This window comes from Rhineura floridana, chromosome 5, assembly GCF_030035675.1.
Source record: "Rhineura floridana isolate rRhiFlo1 chromosome 5, rRhiFlo1.hap2, whole genome shotgun sequence".
Taxonomy (NCBI): domain Eukaryota; kingdom Metazoa; phylum Chordata; class Lepidosauria; order Squamata; family Rhineuridae; genus Rhineura; species Rhineura floridana.
In genome coordinates this window covers 60915972-60933263 of record NC_084484.1, presented here as the reverse complement: position 1 = coordinate 60933263, position 17292 = coordinate 60915972, and the positions used below count along the sequence as shown (strand labels likewise).

The 17292-nt window shown below is 41.7% G+C and overlaps 1 protein-coding gene across 9 annotated transcripts in view; it reads right to left on the bottom strand.

Annotated features, from left to right (window-relative positions):
- Positions 1 to 17292, bottom strand: part of VWA3B (von Willebrand factor A domain containing 3B) — a 104468-nt gene that overhangs the window by 53609 nt on the left and 33567 nt on the right. For 7 of the 9 annotated variants that reach the window (XM_061626931.1, XM_061626927.1, XM_061626922.1 and 4 more), the window contains 7 exons: positions 12722 to 12838; positions 11470 to 11666; positions 8320 to 8474; positions 5888 to 6041; positions 5334 to 5465; positions 2939 to 3037; positions 691 to 873 (listed from right to left, as the gene is read on the bottom strand). In XM_061626931.1, the coding sequence (XP_061482915.1) occupies positions 691 to 873; positions 2939 to 3037; positions 5334 to 5465; positions 5888 to 6041; positions 8320 to 8474; positions 11470 to 11666; positions 12722 to 12838 (1037 nt within the window). The remainder of the gene's footprint in view (positions 1 to 690; positions 874 to 2938; positions 3038 to 5333; positions 5466 to 5887; positions 6042 to 8319; positions 8475 to 11469; positions 11667 to 12721; positions 12839 to 17292) is intronic. The other 2 variants (XM_061626923.1, XM_061626924.1) reach the window with 2 other exon arrangements.

The following is a 17292-nucleotide window of genomic DNA, read 5'->3' as shown; positions in this document are numbered from 1 at the left end:
ACAGAGGTAACCAGATAGAGAGACTAAGGCAGAGTCTCTGGGACTACTGGTTATAGGACATGACTGGTGGTGCTGCCTAGCAGGGGATCTGTTGAGATCTGTGCTAGAGCGGGGAGAGAAACCATATAAAAGGACAGTCCGGACTGGTGGAGTCCCTGGTGGTGCCTAGAGACAGGCAGTAACCACGAGCAGGTAGGAACCTGACAGGGAGAGCCAGGGAAGGGCGTCACAGAGCGTGTTAGCAATTGAGAAGAGTCTTCTCAGTGGCTGATTCACCTCCTTTTACTCTGATTGGCTTCAATCAGCTGAAAAGGGCAAGAAAGCATGCTAGAAGGTTCTTCTCAGTGTCTAACACACTCCTCTTTTATGCTGATTGGTTCATAGGATGCTGGAGACACAGGAACCTGGTTAGGACCCTGCTCCCCAAAAAGTAAGGGATCTAAGACCCCCTGAGACCCTGGAAGACTACATCCCTGGCAGAAATGTGCTGTCAGCTGATCCTCCTGATAAGCCCATTAGCTCTAATTAGTCCATTTTGCTTCTCAAAAATGCTTTTAAACCCTCAGCTCACACAGTCAATTTTAATACCTTAATATGCCGATAAATTTCATCAGAAGATATTATAAAGCCTGTTGTTATGAAGAAGGAACACCCCTGGAGTTCCACTCTTAACATTTACGAAATACTTGCCTCAAAAGGTTTTGGAGCATCAGGGTCCCTCAGACAAATATGATAGTAATGAAACCGTCCACCTGTCTTACTGGCCAATGCATGTAAGAATTTATTTGCTTCGGTATCATCACAGTTAAAGGAAACAGTGTGAACTGGGATGTTCCGCTGAAGTTCGAGCTGGGCTAAAATCCTATAGGGGGGCTGCAAAAAGGGGAAAAAGGAGGGGAAGCAAATATATTACTACAGAGGTATTAACCAATATGCATTGCATAAAAGATCAACTGCCTTCAAACTATGCCTTCTTGAAGAAATGATAAAGTTGAAAAGCCTTTAGTAATTTATACACTTGAATCTTGAATGTTGAAATCCCAGTCGGTTGGATCCAGACTAAGTTAATCATACTTCAGGTCCATTGAAATCAATGTGAAAAGTTAAATCTTAAGTAACTTAATTCCCATAGATTTCAATGGCCCTAAGTGGATGGCTCCAACCCAGTGTTGCATTCATTATTTTCCCTTTGTTGCATTATAATCCATAATCTTATAAACTAATTTAAAAGATAACAGTGCAGTTTTGCTAATCATAAAGATATCTGTCAAGAAACTGATCTCTCACTAACATAGTTGTGCACTTTGCACAGTGAAGCCAGGGATACTAGTAGTCACTGACATCTCTGTTGTGCAAAAATAAACAAACCAAAACAAAGTTATAGGTTGACATCAGTAATTCATTTTCTGCAAGCTATGTCTACTATCACAGCTATTTCTGCAGAGGTAATTCTGCAGAAGTGTTCTTACACACTGTATTTCATAAATTTTACACACCATCTTTCATAAATTTGCATTTCACTTACTGAGTGCTTCCACAGAACAGTTTATTGTGCACACAGTGCTGCTCGTACATCCCCACTCTGTTGCCCCCATCAAAATGCTATTGCCATATATCCCTCCCCCTCTATTTAATCCAGATTTACCATTCTGCAGGTGTTTTTTAGTTATTGGATTTTCTGTGGAAATGGTAAATCCAGATTAAAATGGGGAACAAATTATGTGATGGCATTTTGAAGAGGACAATTATCGTGTGGACACTGTGAGAAACTTGCATCCCCAAGCAGCACTGAGTCCACAATAAACTGCCGTGTGGCAGGGCCTACTGATCTTCCGCCAACTGTAGAGGTGGAATCAACCTAATATTCACCCCCAAAGAAGGGCAAGATTTGTAAGGGTATGCTTGAAATGTGTACTAGAGAACGGAACCACACAGGGCCTTTTGTTTGGATCTGCTATTCTCTGTTGGGAAAGATAGCAAAAGTCTATAGCAGAGTTAGCAGTATAGCAGTGAAGCGCAAATAGCTTCATATGGCTCAGGCAGCACATTCAGCATCCCTGCTCTCCATCACAGTGTCTAGTAGAATATGTTGTGATGTCACAACATTCTGCATTTCCCCACCCTGGCTGCACATCATTGGCTGCTACTGATAGGGAGTAGTAAAATAAGGAACATAACGGATGGCATCAAAACATTGTCAGTTCTCCTAGATGTTAGAGAGGAGAATGAACTATGTGCACAGCTGCTGTTTTCAGCAGCATCCTTGCATTTTGGACAACATCTAGCACAAGCCTGAGAGCTGCAGCTCCTGTCATTACACTATCTCCCTTCAAAGCAGCCCCATTAAAATCTGCTATGCTTGCTACAGCTACATCATCCCATCCCACCACAATATCCTCCCACCATCACCTCTCTACTGCTGCTCCACCCTCCCCAGCTGGACCCCTCCTAGGTATTAATCAGGTCATAAGCTCCTTCTACCATTTTCCCTCCCTCATCAACCCTCCACCAGTAGATGCCATTGCGTCTCCTATTCCAACTGACCTCCAAAACCCTCATCATTACAGCTCCCCCCATCCACCCCATATCCATTGCTTCTGTCTCCCCACAACCACCACCACTGCAGCCTGCCCCAGTTTGCCCAAGAACATTCTTTCTCCCCTATCCTGAGACCTCAGCTTTTGGAGCCTCCTACTTTGGGGGCTGGAATATCATGCTTCCTCTCCCATCTCAACCACCGTCACGTCCTCTTCCCAATCTCTCATCATTCCAATGTGTGCCTGGAACAAAATATGGGGAGGAGACCAAGGTATATGCCCTCTTTGAACTGACAGCCTAGGCCCAGTTTGGCCATCCCTGCTCTACATCAACACTCTGTCACATAGCCAGTGTTACATCATCATACTGGCCTGACATGCTTTGCATCTTCCATAGATACCTGATCAGGTCTCCCATCAGTAAGAAGATAAATGGTTTGAGTGTCACTATCAGAAAAGGCAATCTGAAGCGCTTTCAGTGTATTTGTAGAATTTCCAACCTAAGCAGTCAGTGGAAAAATAACAGGAGAAAATGGAAACATTAATAGTACTAAACTTGTGAATTGGATTGTCACCTCTGTTTTTCAAGTGTGCTGAGAGGCACTTCACAATTTGTCCAGGAGAAAGACTAAGTTCAGTCTTAGATGTAGCCTAAATCACATGACTGGCAACAGTTAAATAAATATAAATGACAAATTGGCATATTAAGATGCAATTATTACCTAAGTAATGCACATGCCTAATCTAGATGAGCATTCTAGATTCAAGTAGCAATCTATTTTATCAAATGTAGGACAAATTCATTTATGTGAACTGCTGGAATGTGTAAGGTGGGGAGGGGAGAGAAACTGTAAATGGAAGGCTGCTAGATGTTTGGATTAAATAAGGAGTGGGCATCTCTTTAACCCCAAGGGCTGCATTCCCTTTTGGGAGCCACATGTCAGTGGTGAGTGGGACAAGAAGCAAAAGTAGGCGGAGCAATTAATATAAATTTGACTTTTGTGTTATTGGGTAGTTTCTACTCACACTCGCACAGCCCTCTATCCTCCATCCAGACAAGCAAGAGGCATTATTAGAGTTCAAGGATGCAATCCAGCCAAACATTTGGGGTTTAAATCAGGGCCAGTGGGAGGTATGGTCTGGGAAGTGCTCTGAGGGCCATACAGGGAGGTCTAGAGAGCCACATTTGGCCCCTGGGACTGAGGTTCACCACCCCTGAATTACATTGTCAACAGCTTTGGATGTCACTTTGTCACTGGGAAAGTGAAGGCCCATACTCCTCAGTGCTTCCTGTTCATCTACAACAAGATCACATCTAAAAATCACACTTTGTATTTTCCTGTGAAAACAAAGGTATTCTAGGGAGATGCAAATGCTGTAGCCTGGATGTGACCCAAATGCAGAGGAGCAAGGAGTGTTAGGGAACTTGGACATCCTAATCCTGCATGGCAAGATGATATCCAAAGTTCCTGTCTTTATGGCAAGAGAATTCTTGCTTCAGGAACTCTTCTAAAAGAGATTTCTGTGCTTCTAATATAGTGATATAGTACACTTTCACACTTGACACTAAATGCTGTTTGAGACTCAGTGACCCAGTGCAGACTTCGCATCATTGGTTCAACAAATCATGGTTTGTTCTATCAGGAATACATCATATACAGTAGGGCCCCGCTTTACGGCATTCCACTTTACGGCGTTCCGCTGATGTGGCGGCTTTCAATTAGGGGAAATTCCCCATTTTAAAGCCAATTTTGCAGTTTTTTGGCATTTTTGGATCATTTTTGTGCGATGCGATCCATTATAGTCAATGGGGTTCCACTTTATGGCGATTTCCGCTTTACGGCAGGGGCCTGGTCCCTAACCCGCTGTATACGCGGGGCCCTACTGTACCTGTGTTCCCTTCTCACTCCTCCTGTTTTCTCTTCCCCTCATGGATTCAGCTTAATACAAGACTCCCCAGTTTGTCAAACCACAGTTTACCGTGTCATCCAAACTGGAAACTGTTGAGTGCTTCTACAAGCCCGGATCAAACTCTGGTTTGTAGGAAGCACTCAAATCACACCTTCCAGATTCAGATGTCACAGCAAAATGTGGTCTGACAAACCAGGAAAACTTATATTGTCAATAGCATGAAAAGAGGAAGAAAGGGGACCCAGCACAGTGTTGTACTTTCAACTCAGGAAGACCCTGGATTCAAATGCCCATTCAGTCATGAAGGTCACTAGGTGACCTTGAGCAGTCACTACCTTTCACTTTAGCCTGAAAAGAATAAAATGGAGAGGACTCTAGTTGTTGTGAGCATAAAATGGAAGTGACCCACATATAACCACCCTCATGTCTTTTGAGAAACAGCAGGATAAAAAATGTAGTTAAAAACTACAAAAACTCAGGAAGTCTTGTATTAATCTGGGTAAACAAGGAGACAGAGAAGAGAGCACACAGGCACATAGCATATTCCTAGTTCCATAAACCATAGTTTGTTGGATCAGGAAAGTGATATATGAACCAGGCACCTCTCGTGCAAATTGGGTGCATGTGTGAATGTTAACACAGGACAGAAGGCTGAAGAAAGCCATTTTAAAAATCAAATGTACATTCTACACAGCATGGGTAGTATATTCAAATACCAGACACAGAACATGCAAAAAAAGTTACCAGCTCAAATAAAACTGAGTCTTTGAAGGATTCCTGTAATACAAGAACCTTATTGTAACCAAAATATGTTTACATAAAGTAGGGTGAACAGAGTAATTTAGCTCACTTATATTTTCTTAAAGACTTGTCCCCTATATTTACCTCCAGTCCTTTTACCCAAAGAACAGCATCTTCCAAATTTTCTTCATTAACTATAGCAAGCTTCTCTTTCCAAGCCACTGCCTCATTGTCAAATTTAACAAGGTTAAATTTGGTTTTGTTTTGCAGTTGTTCCTGCAAGAAATGTTCTATTGAATTTTCCTTCATATTAGAAAAGTCACACTTTTTGCTATAGCAAATAGCTACATTAATAGATTTCATTCTTCTACAAGTTATTTGTGGAGACTTTGATTCTGCCTCACTATCTGTTGGAAATACTGAATCCACTTTCTAATCTATCCACCTACCCACCCCAGATTGAAAATGTTTTTATTGGAGGGGAGGGATTGTGGTTCAGTGGTAGAGCACATGCTTTGCATGCATAAGGTCTCAAGGACAGCCCCTGCATCTCCAAGCAGGGTTGGAAAGACTACTGTTTAAAACACTGGGAGTAGACTCGTCAGCTTTCTATATTCCTTTCTTTTACTGGGGAAATATATGCCTTTGCATGAGTTCCCCCCCCCATCCTTGACTTCAGGATCATAGCTGTCACTCACCTGCATGAGCTGAAATATTTTCTGCTTCACCACTGGCAGTTTGTCTCTCATAGACTGGGATGTATCAATGAGAATATAGATGTTATCTTCAATTACTTCCCCAAAGAGTGCTCTGCTCCCTTTTCTCAGCTCCTGAAGTCTATAGAAAGACACTCTGAATGTGAAATGAGAGGCACAGACAGAACTGTGTGAAATGCTAACTTGCCATTTTTTAACTCTCCAAGTTTGTAAAGAGCAGTTGACTAATCTGATATATAGATCAAATAGACCCCAATTAAGCCATATATTTTTTTAAACTGAGATCATTATATATAATAATCTTAAAATGTGAAATTGTATTAAAGATGAAAGCTATACAAGAATGATATAGGGTCTATAACTCCTCCATATGTTAACGGGCATCAGTGGGGCATACTCATTGGGCTAGAACTGAGAAGGCCCATGCTGTAAGCCCTCGGCCAGGAAGCTCACTGTATCTGACCTGTCTCACAGGGCTGTTGTGAGGGTAAAATGAGGCTGGGAAAACATCATCAATATTAAAATACTGTTGCTGTTAAATAACAGTACAACAATATAAATGTAAAAAAATATATTGTTAAACAATATGTATAATTCCTGTGCTGCTTCACAAACTCCTGATAATGTACTCATGGCCATTTCCCCTTCAACTTAAATCGTTTTGTATACCAGTAAATATATACTTGAATGGTTAACATTGCAACCCAATGAAGCTATTGTGTTAGGCAAGACTTTTCACCATCTTGGGTTTATTATCTCCAATACCTTAGCTTAACAATTTTCCACCCATGCCCTTTTAATGGAGCCCTCACATTAAAACATCTATACTCACATCAGTGTATGTTGTGTGTTTTGAAACACCATCAACCAATCACTTTACTAGTTAATAAGCAATCCTCCTTTCATGGAGAATAAGACTACTGGTCACTGATCAGTGGCTACTAGCCATGACAGCTATGCTCTGCCTCCACAGTCAAGAGGCAATTTGCTTCAAAAGCCAGTTGCTGGAGAACGCAGGAGGGGAGAGTGCTCTTTTGCTCACGTCCTGCTTGATGGCTCCCCACATGAACATAAGAACATAAGAAGAGCCTGCTGGATCAGGCCAGTGGCCCATCTAGTCCAGCATCCTGTTCTCACAGTGGCCAACCAGGTGCCTGGGGGAAGCCCGCAAGCAGGACCCGAGTGCAAGAACACTCCCCTCCTGAGGCTTCCGGCAACTGGTTTTCAGAAACATACTGCCTCTGACTAGGGTGGCAGAGAACAGCCATCATGGCTAGTAGCCATTGATAGCCCTGTCCTCCATGAATTTGTCTAATCTTCTTTTAAAGCCATCCAAGCTGGTGGCCATTACTGCGTCTTGTGGGATGCATCTGCTTGGCCACTGTGCAAACTGGATGCTGGATGAGATGGGCCATTGGCCTGATCCAGCAGGCTCTTCTTATGTTCTTATGAGAATCTACAAGCAAGGGTGGCGAAACTATGAGCATCCAAACATTGTAGGACTCCAGCTTCCATTTGTCCCAGCCAGCACAGCCAAGTAGCAGGGAAGATGGGAGTTGTAGTCGAAAGCATCTAGAGAACACTATGGAGTGCAACAAGTTAGGAGTGAAAATGTTACATTCAGGTTCAGTTATGATCTCAAATGCATAAGTGAATTATGCAATAAAATTAAATAATATGATTTTTTTAAATGAAAGAACAGATATACATGGTCTGTAACATATCCCAGCTAAGACACTGTTTAATGCTGCATTAATCATTATTTGCGTAACATCTTTTCAAATGCTAAATCAAGATTTTTAAAAGGAAGACTTGATTCTAGTTCATAACAGTGCCCAAGTAGTACAGTGATTACCAGGGCCAGGGCCAAAGAGTGGCCAGGTTGGGCCCTGGCTGGGGGCCCCTGAAGGGCCCCTCGTTAGGATGGGAGAGTAGTGCTCCCCTTCCGCAATTGCAGGAAGGGAGCTTCTAGGCCACCAGCCCGTTTGCTCACTCCACCTACCTCTTTCCTGGTTTTGCTGCTGCTTGTGCAGGGCTGCCATCAACCAAGATGGCAGAGGAAGCTTCTTTAAGGGGCTGATGCCCCTACCCTCATCTTGGTTGATGGCAGACATATGCGTGCACGTAGCTTACTGCGCATGCGTGCCATCAACCAAGATGGCAGTGGGGGCATCAGCCCCTTAGAGAAGCCTCCACTGCCATCTTGGATGATGGTAGCCCTGCGAATGCAGCCGCAAAGACAGGAGAGGGGTAGGTGAAACAGACAGGAGCTGAGCGCCTGGGCAGGCTGGTGTCCAAGGGCCCAGTCATGCCTGGCGCCGGCCCTGATGATTACAATCATTTTAAAGCAGACACAACACCTTTTCCATTAAGGAAACTGCTTTTGAAAAAATTTCATTAGAAAGCAATCAAACCTTCTTTCCATTTGATCAAGAGCATTCTTCATTTTATCTTCATACTGTCTGCACTTTTCACTGTTCAAATGTATGTGAACTATAGACCCATCTTCTAACAATGTATACATAAACTTGTCACAGTATTTTGCATGGATTATCTTCTTGTTAGTCTCCTATACCAGCAAGAAGTTGGAGGGAAGAGTTAACACATGATCTACATGAAGCATTTGTGAAAACATTTTAAAACTGCATTTATATGCAGAATTGGGCCTCTCCCCCCCCCCAAAAAAAAACCCCACTCCTGCGTACCAAATCTCATCAGCTGATAAAGGGAAATAGCATCCTCAAGCTCTCTTAGGCCCTTTCAGTATTAGAAGCTTGACATGCATAAATGTTGGGCCTGGAATAAATCCACTACCTGACCTTTTCCAATTAGGCTTAAAGCATCTGAGGCTTCTTCTGCCTCTAGATAAGATTAGGAATTGCCAGCATGGTGGTCTGGGGAGTACTTGCAGCCACCATGGCCTTCCTTGGCACCTCTGAGAGGGCCCTGGGCCCCAGGGCTGTGGAGTCAGTGTCGGGAACAATTTTGGGTGGAGTGAGAGTCGGAGTCAGTAGAAATGTACCAACTCCGACTCTAACTCCTTCATAAATGGCAAATGTATTTTAACTAGTAATAACAAATTTACTGTAGTAAAATGGTAGCACAAGGCATTTCATTACCACCACATGAATCCAGAGCTTGGAAAAGTTACTTTTTTAAACTACAACTCCCATCAGCCCCAGGGATATACATTTGCCATTTATGAAGGAGTCAGAGTCGGACAATACAAAAATAGAGGAGTCGGAGTTGAAGGTCTGGCGTACCGACTCCACAGTCCTGCTGGGCCCTCCCCATCTGACTAAAAGAATGTCTCCTCCCCTCTGCTGATAGTAAGCTTGGGGGGGGGAACCATCTACTTTAGCCAGTAGAAGACATTTTTCCAGACTAATTGCAACATAGAGGGTGTTGGATGGGGGCTACAGCTGGAGAGAGAAAAGTTAACTCTTCCCTCCCCAACTGCGACCACCACCATCCTCAAAAAAGCACACACTGTGCCAAAATTTGGCTGAAAAAATTAGATGATCAAGGCCAGGGGCTGGGGAGAGAAGGGGAAAAAAGGAGGATCCTGGGGCACATGTGGGGGGAAAGAGAGAAAAATTGAGAATCCATGTCCTGGAGGGGGAGGTCCTGGGGAAGAAACGGTGTGCATGTATGCAGTATTAATTTTATTTAGAGGTGATTTGGGGAAATTAAATGGCTTGCCATCTCTATGAAATGGGTGTTCTACTATAGCACTCACTGTGGGTTCAAAGGATGAATGTTCAAAGGAGTATCTATGTTTCTAGGGCTCATATACCCCACATTTGCCTTTTACTAAGGTGCTTGGATAAGATACTTATCCTTTAGCCTCCTCACTTTGCCTTCTTTAAAAATGGATGTTTTGTGGTAGTAATAAATACTGTGATGGTTCAAACACCCACAACAACCAGTTCATAATGAGCTGTGTTCTCCCAATGTCCACCATTTTGTATCAGTGCCAGTAAAGCAGTTTCTCAAAATTCCAAATGTACCCATGGGTCCAAAAAAGTTGGGACTCCATACTATTTTACTATTTTAACAGCATATATGTATGATTCATGCCTTGTGAAGTTGGTTTATCTACCCAGCATGCAAGTCATACCCTCTGTAAATGAGGGCTTTTAAGAGGGAGAGATGGCTGGTTAATACTTGTTATATAACAAAATAGATTATATAACCTAAAATGCCTTCACGGTGAGAGAGCATTCATTGTTGAACAAAAGTTCCAGGAAGGCACAAACAGCAGGGAAATTTAGTAATCAGAAAAATGTCTTCCTCAGGAGGGAAAGTCAAAACGTTATCTGGTTCCCAAAGGTGTTTTCTCAGAGTTCACGTTCATGCAGGAAGGATACTGTTTTTAGATAGGGTGGCATTACTTTGGCTATGCTCAGACATGTGCGTAGATTCCCTGCCCATTCCAAGAAGATTTCACAATCATGGTGGCTGAGCAGTTTGCTGCACCAACTCACCTCACTTGCTAAGCAATTTAAAGGTTACAATGAAAAACTGTGAGGCAACTGGAGGGATTCTGTAGCAATATCAAGATGGTGGTTGCCAGAATTGCAGATGGAACCAACTAGGGCTCCTCCAGATGATCTATTTATTGAGCATTCATCCTGATTTGTTTGCACAAAGCTTACACACAGGGTTAATTATATCTCGTCTTGATTGAGTATTCATTCTGATTTGTTTGCAGGGCTGTAGGGATGGAAAGATCTGCCAGTTTCAGTTCTCTCAGTTTCTCATTTTTCTAATCTTAAATTCAGTTATGCAGCCCTTTGTGGGTTTTTTTAAAAAAGATTCTCATGTAAATTCTTCAGCATTGTAATGTGAATTTCTTCTAATAAACATATTTTTGTATAAAGTGTTGACTAATGAACACATTTTAGCAAGCAATTTCTCCTAATATAATGTATTTTGTATGTTACTTTCACTAGCATATTTATTTTTATGCACACTTTCCCCTAATATATGCATTTTGTAAGCACTGTTTGGAGAATTGTATCACAAAATTTGTATAAATGTGAGTTTCAAAGGATGGCTATGTGAATTTGTTTTTGAATAAAGTTTTTCCAATCTAAAAAAAAGGATGGCTATGCGTTGGTACTCATATTGTTTTAGAAAGTGTGAATTTGATAGATTCAGCTTTAAATGTGAACTGAATTGAATTTCTCTCCCTTCCCTACAGAGCGGTTATAGTTGTATCAACATGCATCCTGCATTCATCCTGATTTGCTTGCAGGGTGTTTACATGCCTTCCCATTAGTTATTCATTCATCCCACATTTTTTAATGCATTTCTCCATCAGTTTCCAAGCCGCAAAAAGTCAGATTTTTTTTAAAGTGGATTTGTTCTGCTAGGGCAACAGAAGCCTTTAATCCACTTTAATTGCACAAACCTAAAGTTCCAATATGCTCTTGAATCCCTCCTGTTGAATACTGCCTGGAGGCACCTCTATTATATAACTAAGCACAACTGTAAACCTACTTTACAAAAGTGCAGTAAAAGAAAAAAGTCAGATAGTCCAAAACTGATGGATTACCTACAGCATCAGTTTGAAAAGACTCATCTTCTGGCTTGGTTTTTATGTCAACAATCCCATCTGCATGACGAAAAGCAAGATCGGCAAATGCTTTCGATATGGTCAGCTTCTGTGCTTTCAAGCCATTCTTCTGAAGCCACTCCTTGGAATTCACATAATCTTTTGCTTTTGGCTCACTGACAGAACAGTCAGTTTTAGCTGCTGATGTAAAAATGTATGAATGGAATGAGCGTTTGCTGACATCAGATTGAATCTAGTATAATCGACTCAACACCCTGATTATTAAAATACATGTGTATTTAAATACATGTGACAAATTTGTACTTTCCCTTGTTTTACATAGCAATCCTGTTTTTTAAAGCATAGTGCCTAAACTAGGATTTCCAAATCCATAATTTGGAACTATGCTAATCACCCTCTGAAATCAAAAGAAGCTACAGATCAGCTTTTCACCCTGCGACACCATTAAGGGCCTTAACACACTGTAAAGGCTAAAGCCTTTACATATCCTGTTAATTGATAAAATATGGTCCTTTACATCTGAAAAGATTCTGATATATAACAAGTTCTTTTTAAATCCATCACTGTTGGAGAAGACTGAGTTTCCACTTGAGTTAACTATACCACTTGAGCAAGTAAGGATGAGGTTAACGATCGATGGTTTCAAACAATGGATGGCTAACCTGCAGCGCAAATGGATAGGCAACAGGCGTTTAGGGCATGTCTGTGTGGGAGTGGAAAGGTTGGTGGCTCTGGCCGCTTCCGGCCTCCCCAGTGCTGGTCTGCTGTCTGCTCCCCAGCTTAGTAAACCAGAGGCAAAAGCACACAAGACACTAAGAATACAGGAAGCTGCCTTATACTGAGTCAGACCATTGGTCCATCCACGTCAGTATCATGTATACTAACTGGCAGCAGCCCTCCCAAATTTCAAACAGGATCTCTCCGAGGCCTACATAGAGAGATGCCTGGGATCTTTTGCACACAAAACATGGGCTTTACCACTGAATCCTGGCTTTTCCCCTCAAGGATGCTAGAGTAACACACACATAATTTAGACCTGATGAGTGGCAGGCTTGCAAGAAAGGCTGTCACCACTATATTAGACAAACCTTCTATAACCTATAAAAGCTATCTCATCCTTATGAATGACACCTATTCAGACTTGTCTGAAATGAAACAGGATTTTCACATTTGTCTGAGTCAAACCGAACATAGTGATTGCTGCTATGCAAGCAGAATTTTAAATATATAAATACCTGAAAGAGATTCAGACTGCTCAAACTCTATCATAATTCTCTGAACTTGTATCAGTGTATTCCTGGCTTCCTCCAGCTCCTTCCAAATCAGGTAGACATCTTCTCTGACACCAGCTCCTAAATTTGGAATAATGCAAGATGTACAAAAACAGAAGCAAAATTAGTTACCCACAGAGTTTCTCTAGGTTTTCATGTTCTCCGAATGCCTTTGCATTTGATAATCACACAGCGGTTATGGGCAGTCACTGCTCATCTTTCAAGAGTTCCAGTTATCCAGGAGCAAGTGCAGGGGTGGCTATTGCAGCTGTGGGAAGCAAATCTCAGTTTTTTTTTGTGATGTTGTAGTTTTACGTTGTTTTTAATGATGTATTTTGAACGGTTGTAACGCGCTCTGGGACCTCAGGGTGAAGAGCAGGTAATAAAATAAAATGATGATGATAATGATGATCATAATGTCTGGAGGTAAATCTAAAGGCCTGTTGTTTTCAGAACACCTCACTTGCTTTAGATTGCACTCAGACTTGCTTTTTGAAAAAAATATTTTGACAGTGATTAAAAGTACTACAATTGGCAGAATACATATTTAGGACATCATTGCCAGCTTTTCATGACACTCTAGCACAATCAAGAAACAGAAACTAGGATGACCCTATGCAGATCAAGAAGCAAAGGTATGCACCTGTCAGGAGCAGGGTTGATTCCTAAATGGTACCTTCTGGACTGTATCTTTTAACTTTCTGTTCCCATCAGTGCATGGTTGCCTTTAATTCCTATGTGGCAAATGCGCTTACATACTGGCTGCTTCCAGATAGTGGTTTATTACAGAATCAATGCTGCTCATGCACACATGCTTTTCACACCATCCACATGACATCACCGTCATCAAATCCCCAGCCCATACTTTTTTTTTTACATTTTAGTTGAATTTCCTCTTACCATGAAAAATCCATTAAGTAAAAAGAGCCCATTATACATCCACAGTCATCACTGGTGTGGAACTCATTAGCACTGTTTGGGGGGGAGCAGGTGATTTATATGTGGCAACATTTGCTCCTTATCTGAGCACAGCCTAGCCATTTTGGTTCTGGCAGCCCAAACAATACAAGCATCCCCGTTTCCACTGATTGACAAATGCTGAAGGCATGTGGAAATTTTAGCCACCCAGTTCAGAGGAGCTGTAAGATTGTAATCACAGCCAAACACCAGGATTATCATTATTATCCATACAGAGGTCTTGCACAATTTCAGCACAGCTCCATATCAGTCTTGTACAAGACCTTTGTATTGATTTTAAACACACACACACAGAATTGAATGTTGTCTCCCAACTCCCTAAAAAGCACAAGCCTCCATTATGCCCATTTTCAAACATTCATTTATTTATCTGTAAACATTTCTATAGTCAAACAAACAAAAAATATCAAGGCAGCGAACAACATGAAGTCACATCAGTAAAAACAAGTTGTTAATAACTAGTCAATGAATCAGATTAATAACTTAACTCGATCACACCTCTGGGAGAGGCTGCGTGAACAAATATGTTGTAACATGATAACTAAGGGCTGGTAACATTTGCTCTTGTACTCTTACACACTTCTCTTTTTTTAAAAAAAATTAAGGTGTGTACACATAAGTACAGAAACACCATGTGCTTGTCCAGAAAGGAAAAAGGTGGTGGACAGCTTAGGGAACATTATTGTGTGGAGGGGGCAGAGCACACAGCACAGGATCGTTACATCAAGAACTGACCACTGGTATGGATCAGAAATAGTGATGTAGCTATGAAAAGCATTAAACCATGTGTGTGTGTACCCTCATGGGCCAATCATGCACAGAGAAAAATCAAATCTGAACAAGCCATTTGTGAGATATTGCCCCCAGCTGGAAGCACCCATTGTTGTAGTGAGCTGACATTGTGTTTTCCAGCCCTCACCAACACAGATCCTGCAGTGAAGTGCAATAATCTCCAAGTGTGGAGCACATACATACACTGCTGTCTAGGGATGCTTGCAATATAAAATGTGCTTTTGATGACACAAGCTCTAGTCTACAAATGCTTATGCCATAATAAATCCATGAGTCATTAAGGTGCCACACATCTTTTTCTCTTAACAGACGAACACAGCTACCCTTTTGGAATTTGTAATATACAAGCTCCACATCACATACCCTCCTTATCACAATGGTGGGCATTTTGCTAACAAAGCCACAACATTTAAAAACCACGTTGGCAAAGGGTACTCTTGAGAATCTTAATATGGACACAGATAAGATAGGAAACAACAAAAACAACACAAGAGCAAAACAGAACAAGCGCCCTTTTTATACAACAGAAAGCTTAGCTGAAACTATATTTTTTAAATTAAATATACCTGAAAATGTGCTAGTCTATTGCCTCTGCAAAGCAATCACAGATTGGCTCCCCATTATTAAATACCAGCACCAGCTTTATTTGCCTGCAATATCAGCTGAATCCTCTTCAGTGCCAAGATAATGTCATGGTTTATGATGCTGCATTGGCACCGCAGTTGGTGTGAACAACTTTTCAAAGAGTTTATTTGCTGGCATAGCAAATCTTAAGAGAGGGCCATATGCTGCAGATCTGACAGCAACATGCTTCAGCTGTGATTTCATTAAAAACCTTACATTAAACACATTTTTGAGGATCCAGTAAATCTGCAAATATTGCTCAACTGAAATAATGTACATATATTTTGCATATGCACCAGTGCTCTCGTTGGCCCTTATTCTCTTGCTACTGCACACATTATAAATGTGTGATTGTATACTGCCATCTCCTGGGACTCTCCTATATTTCTGCTTTTATATTAGAAGAAAAAATCAGCCTACTAGAATGAAGAAAAAAATAGTAGCACAAGGTTCTTAAAAAATGTTCATTTACTCTTTTTTAAAAGTAATTTAGTCGATCTCGTTTATTAACCAGAATTTTGTTTATTAATTAAGAACAAATAGTATCATCATAAGGAAAAAAAACCCTGTATAAGCCACAGTTAGTTAACAAACCAGGATTATCAGATTATGCTCTACTATAGTGTCTAAAATGGGCCATAGCCACTGAGATTTGGGCATGTTAGCCCTATCAAATATTTCCCAATCCTTGTATAGCAGGAGAGGGGAACCTCCAGCCCACAGGCCAAAATTAGCCCACCAGGCCTCCCCATTCGACCTGCAAGGGGAAACCATGTGCACCCAGCCATGTGGGGCCAATATGGGTGGGCTTCAATGGAACAAACGAGAGCTTAGAGTGGGCCGCCGACTGTTTATTTGCTGGAGCAAGGCGTGCTCCCGACAGATCATCAGCTGATGGGTGGTAAGTACACATCTTCCTCAAGGAGGGGGAGGCGGTTTCCATTCAGTGTAAACCATTTCTCCCTCCCAGCACTGCTCTTTGAAGTTGCTCCATGCAGCTCCTTTCCACCTCCGACATCGGAACTGGAAAGGAGCAGTGCAGGAAGGATTGCAAAGCACAGGGTTGGCAAATGCCTTTTACACTGTGGTTCCCAAGCTTACGAACCCTGCGCAAGGGATTTTGACAGATGAATAGGACAGCCCACCTGTCAATGATGTTACAGCCTAATGATGTCATGCGATTTACAGGTGGGATGCCCCACCCACCTGTCAAAGTTAGTCTGTGAGGTGGGGACAGATAAAGTTCAGGCCCCCAGAGGACTGAATTTTTTGGCCCCTAGAGCCGAAAAGGTTCCCCCTTGTGAGGGTTTTTGCATGCAGCTGTGAGAACTGCTTGGGTGACAGAGAGGAACAGACATTTTTTAAATGTATTTGTTTAAGTTCACCATGTGATGATCATTATACTGAAGAGGTGAATTCATATTTAAGAGTTGATATTTGCACTATAGACGTTTTCTACAGCAAATACTACACTTTATGGACTTCCGCTATGAAAGCATTTGCTTATTCTCTGTATTTCTTTTCTACAGCTGGGCAAATCCCACTGTAGTCTCTGCCCCCCCTTGCATCAAATTACACAGGATCAGTTCATTATTACATTTTTTCCTAGCTAAACACAAGCCTAAGAGCCCTGAAGAACCATTCTCTTTCCACAGAGGAAAAGCAATTAATAGTGGTCAAAATCCAGTATTGCATGCTATTATCTCCAACACAAATATATGAACCCAAAACGAATCCAAAGAATGCCAGTACCTACCATCTATATACATAGTCTGCCAAGAGACTTTGATCATATTGTCTTTCATCTCACCAACATGTTTCTACACTGTACTCATCTTAATGTATATCCATATTTCACTAACATAAACAGTCATCAATAACTCATCGCCTTATAGTTCAGGGAGGTGAGTGCTCATGGCTTGCTGTGGAACAGCTACTACAGAGAGCTGTGAGAAACTGAGCCTTACTGTCCATAACCACCATTATTGCTGCTTGTCAGTTCAACTGCCTTCTGAGATCTAGCCAAAGCTCCATCAGAGGAAAAGAAATGACCTGCGACGATCTGTCCCCAACCCCTGCTCATAAGAGAATTTAGGATTATCCAGTGAAGTTGTTTGGCAGCATGCATCTGAATACCAGTT